At 29.5% G+C, this 26,919-nt stretch overlaps 1 protein-coding gene across 5 annotated transcripts; it reads left to right on the top strand.

The window, feature by feature from the left end:
* Window positions 1–4,390: 4,390 nt before the first annotated feature.
* Window positions 4,391–25,872, top strand: LOC113376594 (epidermal retinol dehydrogenase 2-like). Of its 5 annotated transcripts, XM_026616566.1 has the most exons (9): window positions 4,401–4,516; window positions 4,649–4,686; window positions 5,333–5,520; window positions 20,761–20,923; window positions 21,943–22,094; window positions 23,071–23,248; window positions 23,843–24,025; window positions 25,146–25,336; window positions 25,680–25,806. In XM_026616566.1, exons 3-9 carry the CDS (start codon window positions 5,483–5,485, stop codon window positions 25,756–25,758), a joined length of 984 nt encoding a protein of 327 aa, XP_026472351.1. In that variant the 5' UTR covers window positions 4,401–4,516; window positions 4,649–4,686; window positions 5,333–5,482; the 3' UTR covers window positions 25,759–25,806. The 5 variants fall into 5 exon arrangements, with proteins under 5 accessions (XP_026472352.1, XP_026472351.1, XP_026472354.1 ...); XM_026616567.1 differs by lacking the exon at window positions 4,649–4,686 and having other exon boundaries at window positions 4,391–4,516; XM_026616569.1 differs by lacking the exon at window positions 4,401–4,516 and having other exon boundaries at window positions 4,548–4,686; window positions 25,680–25,872.
* Window positions 25,873–26,919: the final 1,047 nt, after the last annotated feature.

The following is a 26,919-nucleotide window of genomic DNA, read 5'->3' as shown; positions in this document are numbered from 1 at the left end:
TCTTCAGTTTAGCAATTTCTTTAACTATCATTTTTAAAGAGAAGAAGTTTATACTGTTTTCAGAGTTCACTAAGGTAAATGAAGTCAAACTGGTGTCCGCTGTATTTGAGAGATCTGGATTAGGTTGAAAAACTGAACTCAGATATTCAGCAAATAGATCAGCTTTTTCTGCGTCACTTCTTGCCCAGTGTAGGTGATTGCGCTCATCCCATCGAATAGGTGGATTTCTAATTTGAGGTTTTTGTTTGTGTTTAATAGGATTCCAGATTGAATTATCAAATCTATTAAGATTTGATACATACTTGTTAAAGTTCTGGTTGGAAATCTCTCTTAGCCTCAATTTAAGCTTGTTGCTTAAATTATTAAAAATATTTCTATCCGAAGGTAAATGACTTGATTGCCATTTGCGTCTTGCTCTCCTTTTATCTGCTAATAAATTTTTAATTTCCAAGGACAGCGATTGCTCCTGCTTGACAGTTGTTTTTGGAGTAGCTATTACAGCTGCTGCATGAAGAATTTCGTTAAACTTGTCAACAGCGTGGTCAATCTCTGCTGGATTTTTTAGACTAATTTTGAGATTTATCTTCTCTTCTATTTTACAACGGTATAGCTCCCAGTTAGTTTTTGTTGAATGAAGTCTAACAGGATTACAGACGTTCATAATAGAAGAAGAAATAGTGGCAATAATCGGGGAGTGATCTGATGAAAGATCATAGCTTGGATTAACATCAGTATACTTGGAATTTAAACCTTTTATTATAAAAAAATCCAGTAAATCCGGCTTCTTTCTTATGTCAGTAGGCCAGTAGGTTGGAGTTCCTGTGGAAAGAGTAGAATAGCATTGTTGATCAAGAACTTCATAAAGTGTTCTTCCCTTTGGATTGATCAGTCTTGATCCCCAAAACGTGTGCTTGCTATTAAAGTCTCCGCCGACAATAAATTTACTTCCAAGCGACCCAAAAAAATCAGAGAATTGTGAAGCGCTAATCTTATGCCGGGGAGGACAATATACTGCAGAAATAGTTAATGGAAAAGAAGAAAGTTGAACTTGGATTGTTGTTGCTTGAAGGAATTCTTTGTCATACTTTTGGAGTTCATAATGAGAAATGTTGGACTTGATCAATACGGCTGAGCCACCGTGTGCTGTACCATCTGGATGACATGTATGATAAATATAGTACTGAGGAATAAATAAGTTGGAGTATTTAGTGAAGTGGGTTTCACTTACTAGTAATATATCAATTTTATTTTCATTAAGGAACACTATCAATTCATTTTTATGCTGTAAAAGCCCATTTGCATTCCATAATCCTAATCTTAGAAATTTGAACATTATTTAGGTTTATTTATAAGCGTGGATAACATGTTTATCATCATTGTGTTTTGCTGCATGAGCTGATTGAACATACTTTTGAACTCATTCAAAAAATGGAAGAGACTTGAATTAATACTTTCTGAAATTTCTGATTTACTAGATTTGATTGCTTGAGCATATGACATATGTTCTGAATTAAAAAGATTTTCATTACGATGATTAAAAGTAGAATGCTTTGCATAATTTGGATGATTATTCGAATAATTTTGATTAGTCGCACTATTGCTATTGGTGTTTATTTTAGGTTTACTGTTCAAGAGGTTTTTATAAGTTAGGCAACCCCTATAATTTGCAGTATGGGACTCTTCACAATTAGTGCAAAATGCAGGTAATTCTTTTGATTTTGTACATTTTTTACTCTCATGTTGATCACCACATTTTACACACCTAAATGGCCGGTTGCAGTAAGATTTTGTATGACCATACATTTGGCATCTACTGCACTGTGCTATTTCTGATGATCTCATTGGAGGTTCAAAATGCACAATTTGATTTAGGATTTTATTTAATTTGAAGATATCGGAGTTATTGCTGCTTGGCTCTAAATCAACATATAACATGTTGAGTGGTAATTTACTTCTAAAGTGAATAACATTTGTTATATTCCTAACTTTATGCCCAAAAGTTTCAATTGCTGTTTTTAGTTCTGTAATATCGGTTGAGTAATGCATATATTTCATGACCACTCTGTATGCTCTTTCGCTGCTAATCTGATAGGTATGAAAAACTGCTTTACGACCTCGGAGATATTTAACGAGGTTTTTATAATCATCAACAGAAGAAACAATAAATTTGATTATATCATTAGGAAATGTTTTAGTGGTAAAATTTTTGATATTTAGAATAGTTTTGATTTCATCAACCATACCTCGGAAATCAACTACACCGTAAATAAAAACAGGTGGTGGCAAATTTTTTTTTGATATTTCTGAAACAGCAATAGGCTCTTTGTTTGTTAACACGTTGAATCTATTTGTTAGTTGAATTGGCTGATCTACTTGTCGGTTTGGACGTTTCCTTTTAGGACTATCAACAACTTGCCAAGGAATGGAATTATAATAAGTTGAGGGCTCGTTGCAGGATTCCATTTGTTCTTCATTCATGTTGTTGTTGCATATTGTAGGATTTACGAAATTAATTGCTGGCTGTGACTCATGTAAAAGATGTTCACTTTCGGGACTGCAGTTAAGCACTTTATCAACTTCAACTAACGGAATTGGTGGATTATATGGTTCATTTTGCATAATTATTAATTATGCCTTAATTAACAGTTTTTTAAATTATATATTCAATGAACGAAAATAAATGTACCCTTACGGGTACATTTATTTGATTATTGTATAACACTTCACAATTAAAATCAATTTATATTTCACTTTGGATGATAACAATGTTTGTTTACACTAACTTGAGGCACAGTATACCTGGCCGAAGGTTCGAAGCGAACTGAGGTCAACTGATAAGAAATAAATATTGAATATTTATTGATCCGATGCTACCTGTACGGCAGTTGGTTTCGAACTGTACCACCATACATAAGACAATATTTCTTCTTCTATGGAATTTAATAATGAATTATACATTTATATTATATTAAATAAATAATTCACACCCTCAACGACAACATGTGGTAATTGACAAAATTAGTTCTCGCGAACAAGGAACAGTAACACAAAATATCTGTGTTAAAATTCACTGGTATTACACTTCAAACCGAATCTAACCGAATCTTTTTTTATAAATTAATAAAGAATAATTACTTAGGCAAAAATGAAACATTCAATATAATAAACCGATATGATATTGTTAGTATTATAATAATAAAAAATTATGAAAGTAGAATATCAAAATAAAGAAAGATAATGATAAAATTCAAACGCAGATTATTGAAAAGAACAAGGTATTAAATTTAAAAAAATATTAAAAAGATATTGTATAGATAATAATGTAATGTGCAAGGTGGCTTAATGCTCAATTTTAGCAAGGCCATTGAATAAAAAAAATACATAAAAATAATTTATTTGTCTGAATGCTCTAGTAAGACTAATAAAATAGTAATACATAGTACCAATAAAAGGAACTGTAATTTGAAGCCTCAACATATTTTTGATTTATCGCATATGATATAGTTTAAGATTAAATGCTAAATTGTTATTAATTTCAGCTTACATTGTTCTAGTTTGAATGGAGACAAATACGCATTACACAAAGCATACCATCTTAAATTAATGAGGCATTTAAATTTGAAAATGAATGGTATAGTTAGAATAAAATACTCTCATTTACGAAAAAAATCTCAAATTTTAGCTATACTTCGCATATCAAACGAACAAAGTTTGTATATACAGCAGACTCTCGCTTATACGATACCTTAAGGCTGTACTAATTTTTAACATATAACGTAAAATTTCAAAAAAAATCATCACGTGAGTGCCGAATTACTGGGGGTGTCGGTTTATCGAAGTGCCGAATTGGCCGGCACAGTCCCGATTCTCCGCCTTGCGTCGCGGCTTTTTCTAAAAGCAATATTTGTCCCGGTTTTAGGTGGTTTGTCCCGGATTGTCCCGGATTTCAAAAATTAATTTTTTTTTCCAAACCATTCAAATCGGATGCTTATTTCTCTCAAAAACTGCAAATATTTGTATATTTAGCTCCGTATCTTCGAAACGACTAGACCTGCCTTTGTCAAAAACTAATCACCACTTCTCCCCATCATTACGATTTGAATGTTTAGGATCATTAAAATCGAATACATCCATTTTTCTGAACCTTCAAAACGTGAAGATATGCAAAAATTTCCATTTTCGATTCACGGCCCATTACTATAACTACCCTACGGAAAGTTAATAATTAAAACTCAAATTTTGATTCAAAATTCCTAAAAATCCCGAAAAAAAAGTTTGACAAACGGCTTTAACCATAGAATATAGAGTGTGGCAGGTGGCGCAGTCGACAAGCCGCTGATGCGCTCAGCCAGTCTAGCGACAACCTTTTACCCTGGCGGACATATTTCGTCTGGCACTCGTGCGTGCGCAGCCAGAGTACGTTGTTTCGCTAAACTGCTTTTGCTCGCGACTTTGCCGGTTTTAGTTCGCTTATGTCGAAGTGAAATTATCACATGGAAGCCGGTTGTGGTAGAATGTAAACAGATAGTGTTAACTAGCAATAGTTTAATAAATTAATTTGTTAATCATATAACTGAATTTAAAATTATAATTATACATGTTAATAGTATGTTTTAATTATACTGTGTTAATAGTATGTTATTTCCAGATATGTGGGTATTCGATGTCGTGTAAACTATTGTTTATGTATGTTGTTATGATTAGCGGTAACGGTATTACTAATAATAATATTAACGGAATTACTACTAATTAGAAAGTTATATTAAACTAATAACTTTTCATTTATTTTCATTCAATTCAACAGAATCTGAATCGGTAGCTATGAATTTGAAATCATTGAATTCATTGAGAATGGCGAAAACCCGGAAGAATTTTGTTAAATATTTATTTAATTGTTAGCTTGGAGTGTGCTACGTTCCTCAAATATTGAGTTTAATCACTGATTATTTTCTGGGGAAAACTATATTATTTTATTAGTGCAGCAATCATGAAAACATACAACTGCTTAATACAAAAAACATTATGAGTGGTTCGTAATGTGATATTTCAATCATAATGCATGAATTATCATAACAGCTTTAATCAATAATAACAAAAGAATAGATTGAGTTTAATAAACTCACATGTCGCGTGACGCAGGACGTTTGAATGTTGTGTATTTTTCAGAGATAACAATCGATGTCCAGAGTGAAAACTATTTCACAATTCATTATATTTTGCCAATAATAAAATTGAAAACGTTGAAATTTGTTAACGGATATTTATATTATGAAAATAATATTCGGGAACATTTATCGACCAATATTGTCAATAATCACTACTTTTTTCACAGCATACATTAGGTTAAATTAGTCATCAGTAATTAAGTCAGTGGTTTGAAGAGCTGAGCTGTGTGTGTTTAAACTTTATAATACATATATTGTGAGTGAACTGCATGAACAGAACTATTATCAATTTATACTTGAAAATAATATAGTTGATTATGCAGAACGGATATACAAGCCATCCACAGGAGCAAAGGTTAGTAATAACTTCATTTAATATGTTCTAGCGCTATTTAAATTTGAATCCACAAAAACTTGAGATCTGTATCATATTTTTATTATCTGAACTTTTTTTGAATATATTCTAATTTTAAGTTTCATTTATTTGCACTATATTACTGAAGAATTTTCTCGTGGTTTGGTGGTAAGAGCTTTGGTCTTGCAACCACAGGACACCTTGATAACAAGCTGTTGTAATATCAGCTCTCATTGTCAGTTGAATATGTAGATCTAAACATGATTTTAAGTGAAAGTAGCTCTTCGATGTATTGCCCAAATACTATGGGCCGTAAAATAGACCAATGTTATGGCAAGGCTATGCTGCATTCCAGTTTCTATACAAAATGCTACTAAATACTGTCAAATTGTTATGTATTTGCTGTGCGATCAGGCGTTTTACACATAAAATGCAACTTAACTGATATTTTATCGAGCCATATCTTAAAAATCCAGTTAGGATAACATGTTTTTTTTGACATTTGTGCGTTTTCTAGGTTAGGTTATCTATCTAAAACCCTTGACTGTACAACCACATAGGATTTTGATAGTTTTTAGTGCCATTTTATATGTAAACTGCTACATAACATAGCCTTACCATAACATTGGTCTAATTTGCGGCAGAATCTTTTGAAATCTACTGGGTCCCCTAGCCCAATAACGCTGGATTAAGGATTTACATCATAATAGATCATAGAACAATGATGTAAACTGCATACGTATCTAAATTAATGTACTACTTATTCTAAATATTATTACTATCTCATTAAATACACTCTCATTAAAATTTGTAATATATGGAGAATTTGATCTGACGATATTCATACAGTTATAATAATGAATCATATAGTCATAGTCATTTTACAATCAGAAAAAAATAATTTGTACGTACAAAACATTGAGATTTCTAGTACTACTATTTTTAGAAAACATATTTACAGTACATAAACATTTTGAAATCACAGATCTATAACTATATATGTTCTAAATTTCAACATAGATTTCCGATGAAAACCACTTTGATTTATTTCGTATCCCTGAAAGTAATTATGTATTGCTTTTATACATAAGAATGCATTGCGGGATATGCCCATATTTATATTTACCATAATAATTAGTGAAAAAGTATAAGATTTTTGAGTAATGTTAGTAATGTTTGTTTAATATTAATAATAGAAAATTGCCATACTCAGACGTTTTGTTTATTAGTTGTTCACTAGTTTTAATTGATCTTTATATTCACATAATATGGAGTAGAATTTTGGAGTTATTACATATTATATTCAGTATTAGGTGTTGAAAAATGTTTCGAATTGAAAATATCCCATTTCGGGCACTGCGGTGTCAAATGGAAATGGATATTCTCTCACACTATTGGAGTTTAAGCTAGCTCACGGACCTGCCCTAGGGCAGTACTGTCCATTATTTATTTTATTTATATTCACGACGAAAGGGTCGTAATATAGCGTTGCCATAACATTATCACTTACGCCACTGTGGGCCAAACTTTTTAATAGTAAATAATAAAATTAAATACGAAATAAAATTTGACAAACTGATTTATTGTATAGTATTTATATAATAAATATGTATAAAAGTATATTTCATGAGCGATCATGGGCTGAATGGAACATTTAGTTTTAGTTTTAAGCAGTTGGAGGAGATGGATTGCTTTAGTCTCCATCGATTTCATGATAACATTTTAACACATAATACATCAAAAGATTAAAAGTTCTGTGTCACTCTCAATTTTCAAATTATAACATCGATTACATGTTACAAGATCATGCATGTAGGATTTGATAGTAAATATTCCATACTACATCAATCGATTTCAATACTGTATTTTAATGTCCTCGAAACAATATCAATCTTCCTAATTTTTTCCAAAGTTGCACCTCACCGAAGAAATAGAATTCTTCGCCGTTTTCATCAATCGTAGAAGAATCAAACCAAGGTTTCAGAATGCTCATCACTGCCCGCTTCAAAGTGTTATTAATCAAAAATATGAGTAATAAATCCAAAGGTATATTTTGCCAGTAAGTTTTAAAGCATCCCATGAAACGTCTGTTATAAAATGCCGATCCAAAATATGAAATGACATATAATAAAGCGTTTTTAGTTATTATTCCGAGAATAGTACAGAAAATAATTTCAGTTAAAGAAGTCATTGTAATATATTGTGACAAAACTAACGAATAATTTTAAAATGCGAATGCAATATTTGAATATTTTTTGTTTTTTTTGTTTTTGTTTTGTTTCATATAAAAATACTCGTTCAAATCAAAGCTCCGTGATGTTGAATTGATGCGCTAATTTTATTTAGATAATTGGTCGTTTCAGGGCTTGAAATAGTGGCGATTTGAATATTTAAAATATTATTAAAATACAGCCTTTAATGAAGATAAATTTCACATTACTCTGTATATTATCTGTACTGACTTTTTTCATGGTGAATAATGAAGAAGGTAATATTTCTCGTATGCACAGTAAAACAGAAATCCGTTTTAAGAATCCACCGTCTATGTTTTGCAAACGGCTTCGCTCTAATCTACGCCTTTGAAATACCTCAATTTGAACCCAGAAGAGTACAAAAAATTATGTGATCATAAAGGTCAACAATCAGTAACGTTATTCATTTCTCAAGAGCTTGCGGCGGCATCATAGACCTTATAATACGTATTTAAATTTAGAAGGTCTATGGGCGGCATAGCTGACTGTAGTAATGATCGTCGTATGAATTGGTAGTAACGAACTTTCAAAAAGTACATATGTAAAAACCATATGTAAATATTCTTGCGACAAGACGTTTCATTCATAAAATCTAACCTACAAAATGCACAAACGTCAAATAACAATTTTATCATAAGAAGAACTTTTTGGTGTCTCATTGATAACGTGTACGCAAAGTTAGGTTTTATGTGTAAAGCTCAGCAAATATAAAGCTTTTTGACAGTTCGCCAATTCATACGCAGATAGTTGCTTTGCGTAACATTACGTTGCCACAACATTTCTATTTTATCCGAGAATTGATTTCACAATAATGCAGTGGATTTAGCTTCTGATATCAATCATGAACCGAATAAAAATAATGAAAATGCTTTGAGAATTAAGCCAGCAAGAAAACAAGCTTAATTGAAATTAAATTACAATCTTCCGGCCAGTATTATATAAGATTTAGTTTTTATTTGTATGTCCATAATTCTCTGCACCGGTAAGATAAATATTATCATAGCTGCACTCGCTAAATGCCTTTGATTTCTGTATATGTTGTCTAAACAGATTATTAGACACGAAGGTCATGCGGAGTATATATATATATATATATATATATATATATATATATATATATATATATACATATATATGCGTGTGTGTGTATTTGTGTGTATGTGTTGAAAAGTTACGAAACCGCTGCATTTTTTGGGAAAACTATTGAGTACCCCGGGTCTATTGAGTACCCCGGGTGTGTGAGCCTGATTGTATGCTATGAAACAAAGCAAAGTGAATTATTATTTATCAAATGATTCATTTTTCGATACATTTTTTTTTTATTTTTTAGTTATTGTTACAACCGCTATCAGAACTACTTTAACCTTACATGTCCTATGAGCTGTTTGTTGACGACCTATAACCTAATGTTTTCATGAGAGGAAACCTATCGGTTTACCATTCCCCTATATGTGGGGTTTTTCTATATGCCCTTACGTCTAATAGTTCTCATATGATTGAACGTTGCAACTATGCCCACGAAGGGCGATTTCCACTTGAAATTATATTGAGATCTATAACACCTCAAGTGGAAATTTGACATCAAAGTTTCCCGATGTCGAGATTTGGCGGTAGCGGGAATCGAACCAGCAAACACGGGACTAGTTGGAGATAAAGAGATTTATTTAATGCTTACTTTATAGTTTAAAATTATATTAATATATTATTAAACTTAATGTGTTTTTGCTTTAGCTTTTAATACTTACCTGCACTGTTAGAAATTAAAAAAAAAATGAATAAGGAAGTAGGGAGTTTATCGCAAAGCGAAAAGCATCCCTGAACATCATACACCTTGCACCCAAATCTTGTATGGCGAAAATCTTGTACGGTGGCGATTGCGATCGCATAAACATATGAAATGTTAGCAAGATGCTTGATGCCAAAGATTTCAGGTCATAATTGTTATAAAACTTATTACGAGGCTGTTTCTTCAAAAAACAAGAATTGCTATTTTTTATATATATATATATATATATATATATATATTTGAACTGCAATCAGAACCTTATGTCCTATGAGCTGTTGCGCTGAAACTTCTCCTTACTTCGTACTTTTTAGATGGTAACCTAATGGTTAATCCATCCATATTTGATGATTTTATTATTAGAATTAATCTAATAGGGCTGACTTTTTATTGGTGCAGCAATGCCGGGTGAGGGCTATTTTCACTTGGAAATATATTGCTATCTATATTTCCAAGTGAAAATCGTTGTCACTGCTGCCTGACAACAGGCTGCTCGAAGTGGGTATCGAACCCGGGACCTCTGAAACAAGTCCCGTCGCTCTTAACCGCTTACCTACGGGCGAGCCCAGAATGGCTATTCGCGTTTTTACTCGTCAATAGAATTTTATTGGCGCGAGTGGCTCGACTTCAGGACAGTCGGTTATTCGAAGATAAATTTACAAACACTATGCTTAGCATCTATAAAGCAATAATTATGTACAAGATTTTAAAATTTTATGTTTGCAATTACAATTATGTTATTATATCAAATAAATATTCAAATAAAAAGTAATTGCTATTTTTCTAGTATACACGTTTCCTGCAAAATGCTTTATGTTCAAACAAATATATATACATACATTCCAAAAAAATCAATAAATTACTGCTATTTGCATGATTTTTAGTACTTGTAACTCGATCGCTTTTGTACGAAATTGTGAACACGTTTCCAACATTTAATTTTCAACGAAAAAATACAGATTGATTTGAATAATCAAAAAGTCTTGAAGGAAGATGATTGCTGTCAAGTATAGTGTGTTTGTAATTGTCCTATCATTTTTTTAAATTAACTTTTATTAATTTCTGCACGCTTGCGGACTCTCAGTCCGCACGGAGAACAAATTTTCCCGCCATTCCTATTGCGCCGTCTTTGAAATCCCGAATATTGTTCTTTTACATGATCAAAATTTACATGTAGATCAAATACAGATAATCTTGTAATCAAGTAATAGCCGCTTTATTAATAATTATCCACATATAAGAGCTTAATCATTAAAAAAAATTGGAGTTTTTCCGATGCAGATTCACAGTCCGACTTTGGTTCGAATTTGAATATTCGCGCGTGTAGCGGAAGGTTAACTATTTATATCAAAGTTATTAAGGAATTAAATTAATTAACTTATTAAATATTCAGATTATTGGCATAAACCAGTAATGAAATGAAACCAACCTTGAAATTGGAAAAAAATGTTTTGATTCTTCCAATGTTGATTCATTGAGCAGTGAAAGTGACTAAACATGAATTTTATTTAAAATGGAAGATCAGGGCTAAATATATATATATATATATATATATATATATATATATATATATATATATATATATATTCTGTATTAATATTTAATTTGTATTCGTTCTAAATTTATATTTAATGCCTTTAATAATTACTTGACAAGACGTGTAATACGTCATAATTTTTTGTCGTATAATCTTAAATAATATTCTATATCATAAATTATATTCTATATACTTAATAAACAATTATATAGAATAAATATTGAGAAGAATTATTTTTTTTGTACTACATATACAATACTCCCATAATGAAATTTTTCCTAGTAGAAATAAATTAATCATAGTTTCGATATATAAATCGATAATTGCTTATTTACATTTTGTCTGAATGAAAATTTTCCTTTTGAAAACAGTCTTATTTATTACAATCACACGAACACGTCGCGCCGTGGCAAAGATCAGACTGGACTGGTTTCAACGCACTTGAACTATATACTCGTCCATTTTAATCTTCGCTCATACAGAACTTGTTTTCGAAATGTTATCGCTGATCGCGATTATTTTCGTGTGCATGTATACTGAGAAAAACAGAAAATCAGATTTTTTTGTCCAAATTTGCTGAAATTCACATATTTGAATATGCTATAATTTAGGCGTATAAAAGGGCGCTGAGCCTTGCATAAAATTGCGATTAATCTGCGAAGCGAGTAAAGGAGAAGCAGTACGTGTAAAAATGAATAGGCTAATTGGCGAGATTAAAATAAAATAATTATTGAGGATAAACTGGCTGATGAGATCTTTCTGTTATCATACCTGAGTTTGTTATTGCTGATCCAAAGAGGGGACTTTGACATAAAACTTGTTAGATAGCGTATTTCTGTCAGTGAGAAGGACATTGCTAAAGCGATTGTGTTCTCGACCAGAAACAATTCATTTTGTTGCATATAAGAGTCAACAACGTGTGTCAGTGTTTTTTTTTTTTGGTTCGGCTGAAGTGTTTGAATTTATCTAGTTATTGTATATTGATCAGAAAAATGACAGACAAGTATGTTATTAGTAGATAGTTGATTACTATTATATTTTTGAGATTAATATGTGGCAGTGATAATGATTTATTTGATTCAAGGTGTTTTTTTTTTTAATTTGATCTATAAAATCATTTTTATAGATTTAAAAATTGTCATTGTAAACTATAAATTTGTCACATCGTTCACATATTACAAATATGTATTATTTATATAACTTAACACCAATTTATATTGATTTTAGATATCATAAAATTCATTTATACGTAATGTTTTAAAAATGCATTTACGATTTTCAACTATATAAAGAATATATTCAACACTTGAGAAATATAAAAATAAAATAAAATATAGAGTGCCGAAAACTACGAAATATTCCCTCTTTTATCAAATTTGTAGATAATCTTTTAGTTAGTTATAAAAAGTTGCCTGATATTTATTTATTGACGTCGATTACTTGCAGCATTATCCATACCTACAACTTTTTTACATTTTATACTATCTTTATTATATCATATACCATTTTTTTTAACATATCATATACTTCAAAATTATCTTTATAAGTGACTTTTTTCCTCTAACTTTTATTTTTATACTATCAGCAATTCAAATTCTACTTACTTTCAATGTAACAAATCAAATGACAATTTTATATCAGTGCCAGGACTCGAACCGAGTAACCCCGGTGTGTGAATCGGGCATGCTACTGACTGAACAATACCCGCCACAAGTTGTCTGATAAAATAAATATTTCGAAAATTAATTCCAAAAACGACTCTATGAATGCTAAACATACTGGAATTTATCAGTCAATGATTTTAATATTTTGTATTAGTAGTAGTTCACATATTATATTCGTATATTATAAACTACAAAATAGTATTTAATTTAAAAAATCCAAACATAATTGTATTATTTAAAAAAAATATATATATTTATAAGACATTTTTGATAATTGTTAATGAATATTATAGTTAATTAGAATTGAAATCTAACTTTATAGTAATTTTTCATTATAGATAAATATTTCACCACTTCGCAATGTTTTTTATATATTCATACATTATCTTTTATGAAACAATCATTGTAGTCCTCAATAAATGCATTTATTTCCTGCATACTAATTTATAATAGATATTCTATATACCCATTAAAATTATATATTTATAAAAGTCATTACTAGAGTATATGATTAATCTTGCGAAGTCCAAATTTTCATTGGACTCGTCAGATAATTATATAGAGCGTTGACTTTGGATATATGATATATATGATATATATATATATATATATATATATATATATATATATCACAGAAATTAAGTAATCATATGATGTATATTACGTTATCGATGACACATCGATAACATGTACATTGAACCATGAAATTAAAAATACATTGAATGTAAAGTTTAATAACTAAGTTTCAATTTTGTTCTGATATTTATTTTGATTCGATTTTGTAAATCATATCAGCTAAATATTTGTTCTGTATTCTTAATGTAGTTTCTCTTTAAACCTTTATTCCATTATTGCCAATAATTTTTTAAAATTCATATTTTTATAATAGCTATACTATGTTTAAACTATAATAATAAATATTGTTTTAATACTATTGTTCTGACCTGACCCTATAAATTAGATTTGCATTTAATTTTTTTTTTCCATTATACGGTAAGAACCGAAGGAATGTTTACAAATTTTGCTAGCAATATGTCAATTTAGAAGGCAGATTCCATAGATTATACTTCTAATAAATAATGAACCAAATAACAAAAAGTGAATAGTTCGAGAAATTGGTTCATTGCATATACAATACAATATAAAACATAGTCGGTGCATACCCACGGCACCCAGTTTGAAAATGAATATGACTATGGTTTCCAACAATAGCGATTGTATGAACACATGTCTCGGCAGATAATGCGAATTAACGATTAAAATTGCTTTTTCCATTGTGTATGAATTCAACACGGATGCTGATACTAAATAGTAAAGTATGGAAGAACAAATGTCAAGCGAAAGATAAAATACGCTTATCACAATCACGGCCAAGTAAAATATTTAATGATTTCAATATTATACGTTAATATTCGTCATTTAATATAATAATTTATTTTGATTTTTCTTCTGCCTCACATTTATTTATTAGCGATACTTATTTAGCTAAATATACATTATTATTGAGAATTTATCATAATGATTTCAACATACATTATAAACTTTCCATACGGCATGTTACAGTACATAATCGCAAAAAAATTAAAAATGAAAATTTTTATATATCTTTACATTTCAAATCTGATCATTTTGTCATACCTTAGAAAAAATGGATGCATGGATACAAATTTTTGTCGACAATTTCGAGAACACGGATTAACCGATTTGAATAATTAAAAAAAACATTGTGCCTCAAGGCGAATCCTTGAGAATTAACATTCTATTGTATTAAATTTTTATATACTTCTTTCCCGATCATTTCTTATATCACTTTTCATATACTTTTTTTTTTTTTTGAACAGCAATCAGAACTTCTCCTTACTTCATATTTTTTAGATGGTAACCCAATGGTTAATCCATCCATATTTGTTGATTTTTTGTTATTAGAATTAATTTAATAGGGTTGACATTTTATTGGTGCAGCAATGCCGGGCAAGGTCTATTTTCACTTGGAAACATATTGCTATTTATATTTTCAAGTGAAAATCGTAGTCACTGCTGCCTGACAAAAGGCTGCTCGGAATCGGTATCGAACCCGGGACCTCTGTAACAAGTCCCGTCGTTCTTAACCGCTTACCTACGGGCGAGCCACTTTTCATATATAGCGCCAGAGTCTGGGCATGTCGGACTCAATACCTGGCTGGGTATAATAATATTCAAGTATTTGTATCTGTGATCAAATATAACGTTTCATTTTCATGTGCTTGACTCGAATACTTATTGTTAGTATGTACTTATAGTTATAGTAATTGCATTAAGTGCCGAAATTCCATCATAGTGATGACCGAAAGTGAACTTTTTGAATTGTAGTCAAATCTGGTTTTGTATAAGATGTGTAAAGATTTTATGAACTCTTTTTATGAGAACTACTATTTAAAACAAATTTAGAATATGCCTATGTCTATTTATATACATGTCGTCTGGATGGGCAAATATCAAACGCGTATCATTAGAACTGTTTTATTATCTATGCAATATTAAGTAGAGTTATTTTACAATGTCTTGTTAGTTACTACCGGTTACGCCACGGCTGACTCGATAATAAAATTCTCATTCGCAAACTTTTTGGGTATATGGTACTAACAATGTCATTTCCTATTACTAGCACACATTGTATATATTGTGTTTTGATATAATTCAATAAATCCAATTTAAAGCGAAACAGGTTTCAATTTATGCGCATAAATTGTCGTTTAAAACATTACTTGTTTATTTTAAAATATTTTGTATAACTAAACAAATTTTGATTATTTTTTGCTGATCGGTTTTCAATGTCTTATTCCAAAACTGCAATAAACGCGGTGTAGACGTCTGGATAAACTGGTACAAAAAGTTTCTAGTTCTAATAGGCTTCTATTTCTATTTTTATTTAAAATTTATACTGCCATTGGATCTGGATCTTACTTACAGTTGAGAAGCAATATAGTCTGCTAATTTAAGTTGGAGATTAGACTAATAGAAGTTCTAGATTACTTTAATCCGAAGATAGTTCAATATAGTATTCAACTATTGAGTATTCTTTAAAAAATATTTTTTTTTGTTCATAATCTATGAACATAAACATTAAATTAAAACATTTTTATACAAATCATATTAAATGCACGAATCGAAAATAATCAGTATAATTTACTCACAATTAGTAATAAAGCAATAAAGAAATATGTTAACCAGAACATGTTAATGATTAACGACAGTATAACTCCTTTCATTGAAGCCGAACAGCTTTTTCCTGTTATAAATTTTTATTATCCAAAAAATTTTTTTAAGGGGGTTGTTCTTTTTTTTGTTACAAAACATGCAAGGTATTTGTTTCTGTTTTTCTCGAAATGTATTTATCATAAAGACATGCGGTTTTTTTTAAACAAAAATTACAAAATCATAGAATATTAAGAAATTTTTTAATTATTTTTTTTCGCCGTCATTTTTTAACCAGGGGGCGCCAAAGTGGGCATTGCAAAATCGATCTCGTTTGCGGTGCCACAGATAAATCCGTTGCGCATCGCCTGAAACAAAAAAAAACGAAACTACGTTGAAGAAGAAGTTTTAATCCAGTCCCCCTACCAAAATGAAAGAAAAAAAGCAAGAAGGAAAAAAATGGCAGCTATTTAAAAAAAAAAGTGTCAAAAAAGGCCTTTTTTTGGGACGAGAAGGTTCGCAAAATTTTTTTGCGTAATGTTATCAAGTTGTCTGAGGTAGGGGGACTAGGTATTGCAGTGGTGAACAAATTAAAAAAAAATGCAAGTCGATCCGACTTGTAGTTTTTTTTTAATTTGTGGCACCGCATTGAAAAAAGTCAATTTGAGAAAAACGTATTTAAAGTTTTTAATATAATGTACTAAATACACCATTTAATTTAATGTACGAAATACACCATCGTGTTCAAAGATGCTGACACATTAAAAAGGTCATGTGCATGAGTTATTATAATGAAAAAGAGGCAGCTGGCATACAATAGCTCGCGGAACGATAAAAAAAACGCTTTCATAGGATCATACGTATAGAGATATATATATATCTATAACTTCGTCAAAAAAATAGATATTGAGATGATTTTTTTTTTTAAATAATTCTAAGGTTTTTAGCTTTCATGATATCAAAAAATCTCAAAACCGAAACAAAGAAAAATAAAAAAAGAACAACCCCCTTAATACATTTTGTATCGATATTTTTATAACATAAATTTAAAAAGCAGGCTTTTATTTATATTGCAAAATTATTCTTTATCTGCTCGAGATTTTCTTGATTGCATGAGGATTAAATGTACGCATCTAAATTACGTAACAATAAATATTGATAATAAAATCCAAAAAGCGATAACATTATCAAATTGATAAATCTATAGGATTTTTATATAAATATTATCTTCTTGATATTATTATCATGAATGTGTTGCCTATAACAAATATTTCAGCGTTTGCGATTCAAAATCAATATTCGTAGTAATAGGAGGTAAGAGCAATGCATTGCAATATAATTACATATTCATTAAATTTATGTGATTATTAGTATATGTCTGTTATAAAATTAAAACCGAAAAAAAAACTAAAATTTAAAATAGAAAAGACTTTTAATCTCTGCTCGAAAATCGTTTCAACAACAATAAAAAAATACTATGTTATTACAATTATTACATTGAAAGAGGTTTTTATATTTAGAGATACACTACATGTAAATAGCATTTTATGTAAGAAAAGTTCATGGACTTAACTTACACCTAATAACTTACATCTACTAGACCCATACCGTTATCAAAAGTTAATAAAGCTAATTCCCAACAGTGACAATTTAAATCAATAAAAATTTCTCATTGTATTAGGATATCCTGAAAAAACAAGAGATGAAGGATTATATCACAAATTAAAAAGAATCGGTTAGGTCAATTTTCATAAAAGAAACTTATAATAAATGATTATTATGTTTTTTCACATGTTATATTTTACAATCTTATATTTCACATGTGAAACTTATGATATTGAAACTTGTTAGAATTTTTAAAATAAGAAAAAGTGTTTAAATGTTATAATAAAACGGTCTGGCGTAGGCAATTAGAAAATAAGATTTTTAAAAATATTTCAATTCTTGTTTATTAACTGAAAGCAAAATCTTGCAACCATTTTGGTAATGATTTGACACCAGTCAGTTTCATATAAAAGTTGTATGTATATTAACAAATTTCATTAGCAATACATCGTTCATATATAATATAATGATGTTAAAACCTGCTGCGGCAGTTCATCATTGTCATGAAGTTTAAGCGACTTTGACATAATTTTTATTACGAGTATGAACAACATATATAAGATATCAAACATGGTATGAAATTGATGATCATATTAACATTGCAAATTTTAAATATAGCTAGTTGTAAATAGTGAATAATACATGGTATAAAATTTACGACCCTATTAACATTTCAAATTTTAAATACTGCTAGTAGTAAATAGTTTATTGAAGATTTTAATATATGCATATGTGCTATTTTCTTGTGTGAGCATTGCTGCAGCATACGTATGTGCAGTGGGGGCTTAGCTGTAGTAGCAGCATGCCTCTTAAAGTATCCATTAAAAAGAAGAAAAAAATGTAATAAAATAAAGGAAGAAAAGTTATTAGTTATTATAAACATAATACATTTTAGATGTTTTTGTCGACGTTAATCATATTCTTGAAATGTTTATTTGCAGTCAAATAGTCGAAATAAAATGCAATACATAATTAACTATTTGTTATGTATGTTTCGACACTGTATGTGTATCATTCAAAAAGTTTACAAATTCAAACTAGTAAAAACACACACAAGGAAGACATTGTTTAATAAAAAAAAAATCAATAAAATAAAATAATAAACTAAGCGTTAAATAATAAAATTATTTAGTTAGTCACATAATTGACAAATTGTAAATGAATTTGTTTACTCTTAGGGTGTAAATGAAAATTTCAAGAATATATATAATATATACATAACAAAAATAATCGCCTGGATAGCAAGCAAGTCCAGGTTATTGTCTCTAGTCTAGAGTCTAGCTGATAAGACCCTCGTGAAATAGAATCGTTTGTTATAGTCAAACTTCTGACAATGAGGCGAATCGAACTGGGGTCTGGGGTGAAGAAAACGAATTGACTTTTACGAAAATCTCTCAAAACATAATTTTAGAAACAGCTATAAATTAAATTCTATTTTTTAGGTAAACATGTATTCTCGCTTACTTAGTTCTTAACACTTTGCCGTCCGCACGTCTCTTAAAAATTTCTTCGCTTGGCGACGGTAGTGCTAATTCGTTTTTAATTTTTTTTTTTAATTTGAATATTTGCTTTATTTGACTTAAGGGGCACAACCAGTGTAACCGCCTAAAATAAAGGTGATTTTTGGGAATTTATATTAGAAAAACTACTTCACCAATCATTTCAAAATTCAAGGAATATATTTATACATGTTTTAAGAATACACAGTGAAATTTTTGAAAAAAAAAATTAAATATTTTTTTAAGTTATCGTCGATCTCCAACGGCGCAACAAAAAAAGGCTCTTCACTGCTGCAGTGATTGCGGCCTTCTACGTGGATGAAATTAAAAAAAAAATCTTGTTAAATTAGATAATATTGTCTGTAAAATGAACTATGATAAAGAAAAAAAATCGAAAATTGACAAAATGACGGCGTTCTTTTAAATAAAAGTCGAATTTTACCGAAAATTTTGGTCGTTTTTGGACTGCCAAAATTCGATTTTTGATCCGATCAAAAAATCGATAGTTCATTTTACGGAGAACTATATATAGAGCATGTAAAAAAAAATTTAAAGTGATCGGATCATTTGTTTTTGAGAAATCGCTGCAGCAAATTCCGAAAATGCCGTTTCGAGAAAAACGCGTTTAAAGATTGAATGATCGTTATACTATATAGTATATACTGTATAAATACTCTTCAAATGGCTGTGACTCAAAAACTGTTTAAGATATCGATTTAAAATTTTGGTATGTTATTTTTAAACGTATATCTTATCGAAATATGGAAAAATTGAAAATTCAATTTTTTGAAAATTTCACACTAGTTGTGCCCTTTAAATATATACATTGATTTTTATATAAAGATACAAATTGTATACACCTATTCTGGGAATATCATTATACTATCATAATATAATATCGTTTGCATATATATATATATATACATATATATATATATATATATATATATATATATTTGTTATTTAGTTATTTGTTTCAATTAACTTATATAAGTATGAAAAGTTAATTCGTCTTACTTTGCTCGCGCTGGATATTATCGAAAAATTATAAATTTTTAGGTCTTATTAATATTGACGGGTGTAACTATTTGTTACATGAATAAAACACCAGCAGAATGGAAAGATTTCTAGCTCAGGTCAAAAACACGATACTGAGCTCATGACATCACTGCCGGACGGCATAGGGTTAATAATAATCAGTTAATAATAAACAGTGAAGTAATATCTATTTCCACTTTAAATCGTTCTATCCGGTGAATTTTGTCGATGTCCTTAAATTCGCATGTACATGATATAATTTGTTTATTGAACTGGTCGCACTTGTTCACGTTATTGTCAGCAGCGAAGTCTCGGTAATCAAAGTGCTTAGAAAAACATAAAAGTTTGTGGACGGGGGCTGTTTACATGGCCAAATGTTAAACAATTATGAATCAGTGGTCAGCGACGGCGAGACCTACATTTTGATAAGGTGTTAAAATATAGATTGAAAATGTGATTTCCATTGAAATAGCTGATATGCTCAATGCCACTTGAAATGGCATGGGAAATCCTACTATTCTCTGAGATAGTAAGAGAGGTAGAGTTGACACCTCTTATCTTGGTTATATATTGTTCATCATTTTCGTTGCGATTATTTTTGTATCAAACGATAATTTGATCATTTTGCATCAAGCAACTTAAAAATTATTAGTAGCACATGACATTAACAATTGATTATTTGTTTTAGCGGAGGAGGCACGATGCAAGTAGCTGCTAAGATTTTCACAGCCATTTCACTAACATTAGAAATTCTTCTGCTTATTTTGCGAGTTTTCTACGAAGCAGGGTATGCCATCTTTAGAAAATTCGTACCTTTCGAAGAAAGGCCGGTTGTCGGTGAAATTGTATTGGTAAGTCATCCAGGTACTAAAGGACATCACCTGACGTCGAACAATAATTTCAATATTACATTCTGAATGTAAATGACTCATTGGAATTAATATATGTTTTAATTACGAACGACACCGAATTATACTTTCAGTCTACATTTGCTTGTACGTTTTTCTAGATATGTTATTTGTGAAACGAGGAAACGCTTTTGACTAATTCAGCATTTATATTACTTCTTTGTCAGAAAAAATAAAGATTTTGCTACAAAGAACTGCGTACTCTAAATATAGAAAATAATTATTGAAATACGGTAAACTAATAACATTTTGCCGATTCGTACACCTCACTCAATTAATAAAATTTATTGTTGCTATTTGTTGGCAAAACGATATCATTATATTGCAATTCGTTTCTATTTTATATCTGCAATGAACAATTTATGAATTCGTTAGTTTTTTATTGTGGCTTTTAACACTAACCTCATTTAGATCGTATTCTAATAATTTCGATTTGATCATTTTCAAGAGTAACAACTACCGAGTATTGCTGCTCATACGTTATTAGTGTTGCACAACAGATCTAATTACATGTTAATTGGGAATTACAATAAATTTTGTTCAATTTATTATATATATGCAAGGACTTTATACTATCAACAATTTATTTTTTCATAAAACTAGTTTAAGTTACTAAACCAGATGAGTCACGACTACCTAATTGAGTTTTAATTATGACACCGGTTCTGCAAACTGCGAACTATTTACTCATATGAACTAGATGCGATTTTTTGTTTTGAAAAAAAAAATGATGGACTAGTTACAATATATTATTATGCATAATTATATAAGATTAATAATTACAGTAAGGTATCGTGCGTCATTTTTGGTCGCATATTTTTAAGAGTAAAGTCGACGTAGCGATGATAAATGAGATGAATGTTATTTTTACTTTATCAAATAAATTAATTATCGATCATTTGATTATATATATATATATATATATTATTGAAAATTCAAAATGCATCTTCGTTACGTTACAGATTACCGGTGCGGGTCATGGAATAGGAAAAGAAATGGCGCTGCAATATTCAGCTTTGGGTGCCACCGTGGTCTGTTTAGATTTAAATAAACAAAATAATGAGCAAACAGTGAATGAGATCAAATCAAATATGGGAAAAGCACATGCATACGTGTAAGTAATTAATTATTTGTTACTGATTAATTGTGATCATCTATGAGATACTCCGTCAGCTATAAATAAGGTTATTACACTATTCTAACGTACCATTACAAATTTAGCTAATTGGTGTCCAAAGCCATATATAATTGGAACTAGCCTGATATTTAAATGGTTTTTATGGCATTAAAGGAAATTCAGATAAATGCGATGTACGAATTTTCAACTCTCTACCTCCTCATATGGTCGAGATATCAATAAAAATATTGGTATATTTTATGCATCTCGTTTTGTTCAAATTATTTTTTGCTGTAATCCTAAAAAAATGTATTATTTATAATATACTTTTAAATTTTTCCCAAACAGCATTTAAAAGGATGCATGAGCCGTTTAGCAGAGAAGGAGCGTATATAGCACAACGCAAACACCTTTGTTTTAAACAACAGAAACTATATAAAAGAGTTTCAAAGAAATAGTCGAAAAACCAGTTTAACATGATATTATTCCATGATTTACGCATTAATAACACTTGGCCAAGTTACTTTGATATTCAAAATCATGCACTATTTTTTATTTGAAATCTACCACTCATAAATAGATTTTGTATTTTTGCTTTTAACGCATGCTTTTAAATGTTCAATTATTTATGAATATATGAAAAAAATTGAAATTCAAGTTTTGAAGCTTAAAGTCTGTGCTATTATGGTTTAGTAATTGAAAAAATAAGTGATTTAACAATGAGTAAAAACGTATAAAAATATAAAATAAAGTTTATATCTGATAGTTTTTTTCTGAAAGGGACTTTCCAATATTTTCCGATTTCTTTACCACTAATTTTCATCAGCTAATATTATTATAGCTTCTAAGGAGATATATTTTACTAATTATGATTTAGTTATGTGCCGAGGCATGTTAGATTTTGTATCAGTAATTCATTTTATAGCAACGCATAAAAATATTTATCACATTAACGAGCTGCCTGATATTTTAGTTGTGATGTTACAAACAAAGAACAAGTTCTTGAAGTCGCCAAGCAAGTACAAAAGGAAGTTGGAGATGTTACGATCCTGATCAACAATGCAGGAATTATGCCTTCTCATGCTATGCTGGACCATACCACAGAAGAAATAAGGAAAATATTTGATATCAATGTATTTGCACATTTCCATGTAAGTACATTACACACAGTATTACAATAAAAATCAAAGACATGCAATAATTTAAACTTTAAACCATAATAATCATTTCGATATACAGTGAAATAAAAATTGCGAATCTATCTAACTCATGAAACGTTACGTAACTTACGTATCATAAATGTTTGAACAATATTTAAAAGGGTTATAATATAAGAAAATAAAACTGAGAATGAGAAATTTGTAATAATGAACATTTGCTTCATATAAAAACTAGGTGGATTAAATAACTTCTGTAAAAAAAATCTCCCAGACTTTCGAATCATCGTAATCCCATCTGCAAATTCGCCAAACTCGTCCCAAGACCAATTATTTACATATTTATATAGTGTGAGCCGACCATGGATGCGTGGAAAGAAACTGTTTTGCAACCACTTTGGCAAGCTTGATATCAAGTATTGTAGGGATATAAAATTATATGAATGACAGTAATGGATTAACAAGGGACGTTATAGTTGGTAATCACGTCCCTCGTTATGAAATTATTAATAAAAATTAGATCATAAGTTGGTTGTCTAAATAAATAAACAACTTGAAAAACCTTATTAATTATAATATATCATTCAGATGTTCGAGGCGTACTTGCCAACAATGATCAAGAAGAACAAAGGTCACATTGTCGCTTTGTCTTCGATGGCTGGCATTGGCGGTTTTCCGAACCTCGTTCCGTACTGTGGTTCTAAATTTGCTGTACGAGGTTTAATGGAAGCATTACACGAGGAACTTCGCGAGGATCCCAGGCAGTTGAAAGTATGCAACGATTTTCTTATTGTTAGACTGCAAAGTTAAATTAATCAATCCATTATTAATTCATGGTTAACATTTAAGTTAACATTTAAGTTGTTGGTAGAAAATACATTGCAGGTTCGACAGTGTTTGTGCCATTTTGTAATATGGTATAACACTCAATTTTCAATTAAGGTTTTGTAATATAACACTTAAACCTTAGAAATTATTCACCGTTTAATTCCAGAAAGAGATTAAAGTTCGATATTTATTTTTAATGATATTTACTTACTAATTACTAATGATATTATAACCAGTCACAATCGTTTTTAGTCGTCTTTGGTTCTTTGACTACAAGTAACATAGTTTTTCATCAAGTAGGAACTCTAATAACTTATTTATTAAGGAAACCATATAGTGTGGATAAAATGACATATAGGGTACAGACAAATTGTGATGTTAATTTTTAAGAAAGCAGTTCACAAATAAATCGCTTGGTTCTCTTTGGAACATCAGCATATGAAGCATAAGCCCAGAGGGAACAAATTATACATCGTAACCAATTTTTGCCGGCTCAGAACGTTAAAAGAGATCTTTGCAATAGATGCAAGTCTCTTGTTTTAAGCGGTGATTTCTGTGGACTGCTTTTAGAAGCAGTTAGAGTTGAAATTAAAAGACAATCACCTTTGGCAGGTTTTCATTTTTTTTTCGGTCTGCCGTATAGCGCTTACAAAATAGTAGTGTCATTTTGTCCATTGCATAAGTATGTCATTTTGTCCGAAAGTGAAAAATAAGAATAAAACACCAAAAAACCACTCAAATACCTGATTATTGCTAGTAGTAAATTGATAGTAGACACTTGTACAAGCATAAGCTTATTGAATTTGATAGAAATAATTACAAATATTAATGAAATTGACTTCCAAGTAAAATTTTGAAAACGCTATGCACATTTGAATTGATTACTGCGGCAAGAATGCGACAACGACGCTCAACGTATAACAATGAACTATATGCTTTATACCATTTTCTGCTAATCTATTTATAATCTAAACTATTCATTATCAAATTTAAATGTAAAATAATTTTTGCTATATTTAAAGTGTTGAAAAAAAAATTGTACTAAGTACTATTCCTTTTACAGATCAAGTTGACCACAGTTTGCCCTTATATGGTAGATACAGGACTTTGCAAAGTTGTGAAAATACGTTTCCCGGGTTTCATGCCAATGGTTAATCCTAAAAATTGTGCTAGTGCTATCATAAAAGCTCAAAGGCAAGGAATTGAAGAAATAACAATTCCAGGATATCTGTTGCATTTAAATAATTTCGTTAGGTGAGTATATAACTTAGTATTGATAAATCAGTTATTACTATTACTATTTTACTACAGTTATTACTATTGCTATTACTATTTGAAACACTTTTGATTTTTAAGCTATGGTGCTTAAATTTTTTTTTTATGTTATGTTCTCGAACTGAAGCTTTTTAATGTATTATAAATATGAGCAAAAGTTGAACCATTGCTAACAAAATTTAAAGGAATGTATTATGCGTAAATGATCAATCATTTTCTATACTATGAAAAGATCATCTCTTATTACTCATAACTTTTGACTTATTGTGTAATGATAATCTTACCTTAATACTCCCACATATAAATTTTTCTTAAATTCCAGATTGTTCCCCATCAAAGCTGGTATTTTGATTAAGGACTTCTTTGATAGTGGTGTTGGCTCAGATTTGCATCTGCAATAATAATACAGTGGTTTTAGTGATCTATTAAAGATGTATTATAAATGAATAGGTTACAAACAATTAATATTCATTTGATTGCCTTGTGTTTCACTACTCTATGATATTATCGTAAGCGCAAAAATATATTTTAAGATTGTAATATTTTTATATAAAATTGTGTACATAGTTGTTAAATATGTGATTAGTTTACATTATCATTGTTATGCATGTTCATATGAAAGTATGTCATAATAAATCATAATAAAATCCTATTAATGTTTGGAGAAATCTTTGAAACAAATTTATGTGCACTATATGCTGTAATATACATATATATATATATATATATATATATATATATATATATATATATATATACATATCATTTCAAAAAAATACAAAAATTTTAAATCTTGAATGCTACTCAATGCTGCATATTAGTTTTTCTGTTAATCAAATACTCATATCAGATGACTGCGCAAAATTATTATATTCATAAACATAGTTATAAAGTTATAAAAACAGTATCTAATGATATTTTGTAAAAAAAAGAATATTATAAGAATTTTTACATATTAGTTCAATAGTTTGCATTTGATTTGCATCATACAGCAATTATGATTTAAATTATAGATCTGTCTATTATTTCCTCATATCTGAACAAGTCTGCATAACATTAATGAATTCTTACACAAATTTCAATTTTGCAAATAAAAACTACTTACTTTACTTATATTTAAAATTTAATATATATTTTCACAAATATAGCAAATTCTATATTTGTAATGCTTCATAAAACATATATAAAACTCTTTTCCGGATATAGTGCATAATAGGTAAGTATTTCCAATCCAGTTAACCACAACAGCCTAATAACATATATAAAACAATAATATAATTACATATATTACAATATGAATATATTATATTCTTTTATTGTTTAGGTAATATAACTCTATCGTGTATGGAAATTTGTTGAAGTATGATATTATGGCCCTTCAGTTTATAGTATAATCCTGATGCACAATTGAAATTTTTAATAAGATACATGTTATTATTAAGTTTATAAGGTAGATCCAAACCTCCTATTAAGTATATAAGATAGATCTAGAAAAACATAGTCAATAATCCTCTAGCAAAAATCTATGTTTATATAGAATTGAATGTTATAGTAGATCTCTT

The sequence above is a fragment of the Ctenocephalides felis genome, unplaced genomic scaffold (genome assembly GCF_003426905.1).
Source record: "Ctenocephalides felis isolate EL2017-DRISC unplaced genomic scaffold, ASM342690v1 CF-g0.4_SCAFFOLD_01886, whole genome shotgun sequence".
NCBI classification, from domain to species: domain Eukaryota; kingdom Metazoa; phylum Arthropoda; class Insecta; order Siphonaptera; family Pulicidae; genus Ctenocephalides; species Ctenocephalides felis.
Note: the sequence above shows the minus strand (reverse complement) of the source record. Positions and strands in the feature narration are given on the sequence as shown.

Excerpts from the sequence above, each read along its gene's own strand:
- LOC113376594 (XM_026616569.1), top strand. The coding sequence starts at position 5,483 with ATGCAGAACGGATATACAAGCCATCCACAGGAGCAAAG. Across the intron at positions 5,521-20,760 it reads AGCCATCCACAGGAGCAAAG|CGGAGGAGGCACGATGCAAG; the intron begins GTTAGTAATAAC and ends TATTTGTTTTAG. Across the intron at positions 25,337-25,679 it reads CATTTAAATAATTTCGTTAG|ATTGTTCCCCATCAAAGCTG; the intron begins GTGAGTATATAA and ends CTTAAATTCCAG.